General features: G+C 47.4%; 1 protein-coding gene across 1 annotated transcript; it reads right to left on the bottom strand.

The window, feature by feature from the left end:
• Positions 1–4319: 4319 nt before the first annotated feature.
• LOC147692935 (uncharacterized) lies at positions 4320–4997 on the bottom strand. The gene has a single exon (XM_086939560.1). It carries the CDS (start codon positions 4995–4997, stop codon positions 4320–4322), a length of 678 nt encoding a protein of 225 aa, XP_086795686.1.
• Between the last annotated feature and the right edge of the window lie 1252 nt (positions 4998–6249).

Below are 6249 nucleotides of genomic sequence, written 5' to 3' on the forward strand. Positions count from 1 at the left end.
GTCAATTAAAATGTAATTAATTACAAAATAAAAATTAATTAACAATTAATTATAAACAAATACCAATAAATAAATTTACATATTTAATTAATTATAATTAAATTACTTCCCACCCTACTCCCCTATAAACCCACAACCCGCTACAGAAATTAAATTAGTTAAATTAACATAATTATCAATTAATCAATTAAATAAAATTGATTGGCAATTAAAATGTAATTAATTACAAAATAAAATGAATTAACAAAAAATTATAAACAAATACCAATAAATACATTTACATATTTAATTAATTATAATTACATTACTTCCCACCCTATTCCCCTATAAACCCACAACCCGCTACAGAATTAAATTACAGAAAATTTAAATAACATTAAATTCATTAATTAAATTACATTATGACATAAATAAACACTTTTAACACATAAAATACACTATAAAAAATTCGATATTATTAAATGTTCGATATTTTTATTAACCTATACTATGTACTTCGATATTTTGACTATCTATATTTTGAAATTCGATATTACATTACTTACCTTCAAAACGATATTTTGATGTCTATATTCTGTCCATTCGATATTCTGTCAAGCCTATATTTTGTACTCAATATTATGTCCATTCGATATTTTGTAGTCAATATTTTGTCTGTTTACTGACCTATCTTACAGGTGCTATGGGGGCTATTGAAGAACAAATCAACACGGTAGAGGAGACGCTAACTAAAGGGAGGCGGGGTATGCAAAAGGAAGGTCGTTGCCAACTGAATAAGCCTGTCACCCCCTCAAGCGAGGGCCATACTGCACAGGGTGCCCAAAATGGTTGCATTCAGGATATTCCTGATCACATAGATCTGAGTGACTTAGGTGGACTCCCAAACTTCCTCAAAACGTAGTAAGAATCCGGATAGGGCAGAGATAATGATAGAGAAGAGCCAAGCAAGACAGACAAAAACTTGATACCCAATAAAAGGAAAACCCTGGGCAAACAACTATTATTAAAACAACCTGCACGTAAAAATACTCCTAGCATAGTAAAACCAACCCTGATTACGCTAATGGAGGGACAAACCCTGGTACAGAATAAAATATTAAAGAGTATAGATGCAGTGTTTAGCTATATGGTTGGAGCCCTGGGGAAACTGAAAGATAGAGTGGCAAATCAGGAGGGGCACCTAGGAGGAATTGGTGGAACTACCACAGGTGGCACACTATTAAGTACACAGACAGGGACACACTTGAAACGGTATAAAGGCATGATACCCATAGTCACTCCAAATATAGATACTATGCACAATGGATCTATACTGCATCTATACTGTCATCTCATAGACCTACTTCAATTCAAACTTGGTCCAAAAAGACCTGGTGTTGAAAAAAATAGATCTAACATCAGAATAGGGGTACCTCCAACTAGGTCGAGGTTAACTTTGGAGACCCCAGTGTGTGGTCTCCTTGATCCACCCCCGGCAACTACACCCTATGTAGTAGTAATCCTTGCCAACGCCCCTGCAATACAGATACCAGAGGATGAAACGTGGGAGGAACTCCGCAATAATTCATTGTACTGGCTAGGAAGACAATCTGGTCTAAACACTCTAAAATGGCAAGACAGGTCACATGGTTGGTTAAGGAACGAAAAGCCTTTCAGGGAGGCTGCATAGTCCTGACGTTTGACAACCCCGTGTTAGTGCACGCAAACTTTACCAGGGCAGGGAACGTATCTTATAACACTAATGAAATGAATGTTCTTCCCTTAGGGGTTTTTTATTCCCATTATCCACTCCTACCTAGGTTACCCGCAAAAAACTATGCAAGGGATCCCCATATCAATCTATCAAAACAATGGAATGTGCCACTTCAAAATCGCTTCGACCCGCTAATGTCAATGGAGGACCTAGATTGACCAAGCATATACGAAGGGAGGGAGGATGGTCATAGGAAGGTGGATTTGCTACCCCAAATGGGGGATATCTCGTATGCACAGGGACATGGTCCTGATATCCCGTGTGATAGAGGGAAAGATTGCATATTGCACCCAGACTACAGCATGGAGGGTGGGGATAGAAACGTAAACCTAGTTAAAACCCAAGGCAACACCGGAATTAAACCTACTAAAGTAATAACACCGACTTCACAAAGGGATACCCAAATAAGAAATGAGAAATATGACTACAAACGACACAGGAGGGGGGCAGTTCAAAGCAAAAACCATCAAACAGTGTAAAATATTAACCTGGAATATCGCTGGATAATACTCTAAAGCAAGAGATCCCCAGTGGTTAACCTTTATAGAAGAATACTCTATAATCTGCCTTCAAGAAACCTGGGTAACCGGAGAAAACCATTTAAATGGCTTTCGAACCTTTAACACTCCAGCCAGTATTAGCAAGCAGGGGCTAAACAAAGGGGGTTTATGCATTTATGTCTCCAATGTGGTGGGGCTCACTAATGTGAAACTTTTCAGAGTGACTGATTATTACCAGAATTTAACAGTGGAGAAAAGGGTACAGTGTTAATACATTTGTATAACAACATCCTCAAAACGCTGATGATAAATGTTTTTGCAGACCTTTGTCGAACTTTGAAAAATGTAGAAGAAAAAATCTTTGGGGATATGTTTATTACATGGGTTGGCGGTTTTAATAGTTTTTTGTGCCAATATAGTCAACATGGTATCTGTGGCTTAGGCAACAATAAGGAAGAAACACTGACTCATCTTTCACATACAATTATAGGGGATCTGTTAAATGAAATGGTTTTCCGATTCGATAATTAGCTGTGCCTACCCTCTTCATAAATAGGGAGATAGATACTATAGACATAGCAATCACGGAGGAGAAGTGGGTAGAAATCTTTAGGACCCGGATTCCCCAGCATGCCCCACGCCCGCACACCCACCATAGAATCAACACCTGAAGAGAAGTGGTGGGTGTAAAAAGGCCATGTTTAATAGCATCTCATAAACATGACATATGATTATTAAACATTAAAATTCAGACATTAAAATTATGAGCACATTTATCAATTATTATTATTATTCAAAACATCTTCAAAACATCTTTGGCAGTTTGTATTGCGTATTATTAAAATTCTATTAGCTCATAATTTCTTCTTCCTTCCCCCAGCACCAAGGGGCCCTCTGGCACGCATCCCCCCAGGTAAGATGCCCACGCCAGGTGCAACGCACCTGCGCCCCTGAGTGATGGGCCCCAGCCCTCGGGTCCTTGTCCGCCATTTCCAGGGCCCCACCTCTCGTCCACCAGGCTGCCTAGGAGGCTCGTACCTGACGCCCTAGCCTCCCCAGCCGGTGGTCTCCATCCCCCTGCGGGGAGCTTACCTTCTCTCCCCTCAGTACTGGCATAGGGAGTGCGCAAGGCGGACTCCCGTCCATTCTGTCAATCTATCAGTGTTCGAATGTCTCATTTCCGCAAACCACCTCGCTAACTACTGCCTTAAGGGGACGAGTGGGCGGGAGAATTTAATCTAGTTATCTGCAAGGCAAAGGGCAGCGATAAATCGAGGGGGTGTGAGCAGGTCCGGTGCTGGCGGGGGAAAGAGGCCGAGCGCCGCGTGATCTCGACCTAAATAGGTCATGGCCTCTGCCCCCACGCCCCCACTGGACGTGCGTCACCCCCGCTTGACCCGGAAGTACTTCCACCGCCGGCCGCCCATAGGGCCGCCGGCCGGGAGATCCAGCCAATGAGAGCGCAGCGTGGGCCGGGGGGGCGGGCCCTAAAGGCGGGCTCATCTAGCCTCGCCCTTTGTATAGGACCCGGATCCCCCAGCATGCCCCACGCCCGCACACCCACCATAGAATCAACACCTTAAGAGAAGTGGTGGGTGTTAAAAGGCCATGTTTAATAGCATCTCATAAACATGACATATGATTATTAAACATTAAAATTCAGACATTAAAATTATGAGCACATTTATCAATTATTATTATTCAAAACATCTTCAAAACATCTTCGGCAGTTTGTATTGCGTATTATTAAAATTCTATTAGCTCAAAATTTCTTCTTCCTCCCCCCAGCACCAAGGGGCCCTCTGGCACGCATCCCCCCAGGTAAGATGCCCAAGCCAGGTGCAATGCACCTGCGCCCCTGAGTGATGGGCCCCAGCCCTCGGGTCCTTGTCCGCCATTTCCAGGGCCCCACCTCTCGTCCACCAGGCTGCCTAGGAGGCTCGTACCTGACGCCCTAGCCTCCCCAGCCGGTGGTCTCCATCCCCCTGCCGAGAGCTTACCTTCTCTCCCCTCAGTGCTGGCATAGGGAGTGCGCAAGGCGGACTCCCGTCCATTCTGTCAATCTATCAGTGTTCGAATGTCTCATTTCCGCCACAAGGGAGACTAGGGCCCACAGGTCCGTCGCCCTTCCCCCCATCAGCCAAGTTCTGCACGAAAGACCATATTCCTTTGATCCACGTGTCCGTGCCAGTGTCAGATAAGTGAACTCCATCATGATGAAACATGGTTGCTCCTGATATCATTTTGTGTGGAAGATGTAGCAAGGGGCCCTTCACTGAGCACAACTTTGCCAGCTCCCCATTGAGCTGTCGCACCGACACGTTGAGGGCCCTCGCCCGGATACCATTGCCCCACCATTGCCCTGGGATCATGAAGGACCACACTATCCTGGCCTGTGGGAAGGTCCTCCCCAGCCATGCGAATTCTGTGAGCAGTGCTTCTTTAACTGCTAAGCGTCCTCTGTCTACCATATCATTGCCGCCCAAGTGGATAATGATCAAGTCAGGGGACTTCTGTCCCTCACGTTCTCTGATGTCGTCCACGAGCCGCCGCAGGTGCCGGATACGCATTCCTCCCACACCGTGCCACAAGAATTTGGTCCCATCCAAACTAGGTGGTTTCCGCACTCGCCGCTGTTGCAATCGCACTGCTGCCCGCCGCACGAACGAGTGTCCCAACACCCAGACCACCTTCCTTGGCATACTAGTAATCAGAGAAGAAATAGAAAGGTCAAGCATGGGCATGGTACCGCAAGACGTCAAAGCAATTCAGGCCTCACATATCGCTTATAGCAGTTGGATGACCAGCGGCCAACCTTCTTTACCGCATTGGATGACAGCCCTGCCCCCGCCGCCAAAATCGCGGCCCCTATCCTAAAGGAATGGGATGAGTAACCCGAATCCCCTAGTCTCAGACTTACTAAGGCCATCCGCAGCACCGCTTTGAATTGGTACTGAGACACGCAATCACCACCCTCATGGATGAACAGGGCCTGACTCTTACCCCCTGGACGAATGGCTATGTACGCCTGCATGCATGCGACCAGGGCAAATAAGAGTCTCCGGTGCGGGGCACAGCTGTATCACCGCCCCTCGCCCCAGCTGGTCCGTCTTTGATTTCCTCAGGATCACCTCTAAAAACCCAGAGCCAGCCCTGGTGTCCCCAAACTGAAGCCCCCCGTGTGATCACTACGAGAAGTCCCCACTACCGTGTCATCAGTTGAAGGTGCCGGAGTCTCCCACCCACGCTCAAGGTCACAGCGAGCGAACGCGGGGCCCCCGAGACACCCCCTGCGCAGCACAACAAACAAAGGAACAAACGCAGAAAGGGCAGGAAAACCTTAGTCTCGGAACTCCCGCGCCCGCCCCCAGCACAGTGAGGCCCGACACCTTACCTGACGAGTCGATCGATAATCTTTCCGCCGCGTCTCGCCAGCTCCCGTCTGCCTCCTCAAGGTGCAGCAGCCCGCTCCTCCACGAGGCTTCTCCGGCAACCACGTCGACAAAGGGCAGTGACTACGGGAGAGGGGAAACTATCGGGCTGGGCCAAAAATTTAATCTAGTTATCTGCAAGGCAAAGAGCAGCAATAAATCGAGGGAGCGTGAGCAGGTCCGGTGCTGGCGGGGGAAAGAGGCCGAGCGCCGCGTGATCTTGACCTAAATAGGTCATGGCCTCTGCCCCCACGCCGCCACCGGACGTGCGTCACCCCCGCTTGACCCGGAAGTACTTCCCTCGGCCGGCCGCCTATAGGGCCGCCGGCCGGGAGATCCAGCCAATGAGAGCGCGGCGTGGGCCAGTGGGCCGGGCCCTAAAGGCGGGCTCGTCTAGCCTCGCCCTTTGTATGCGGGGCTCTACAATGAGGAGACCACTGATTACAATGAGACAGTGACAGTGGTAACGGGGACTGAAGAAAATGCACAACCTAGAGTTTTTCCCTCGGATATTGACAATACCCTGAGGTGGTCACTAGGGCCATAACAGAGAATGCCCCTGGGA

Source organism: Lissotriton vulgaris, chromosome 9 (genome assembly GCF_964263255.1).
Source record: "Lissotriton vulgaris chromosome 9, aLisVul1.2, whole genome shotgun sequence".
Lineage (NCBI taxonomy): Eukaryota > Metazoa > Chordata > Amphibia > Caudata > Salamandridae > Lissotriton > Lissotriton vulgaris.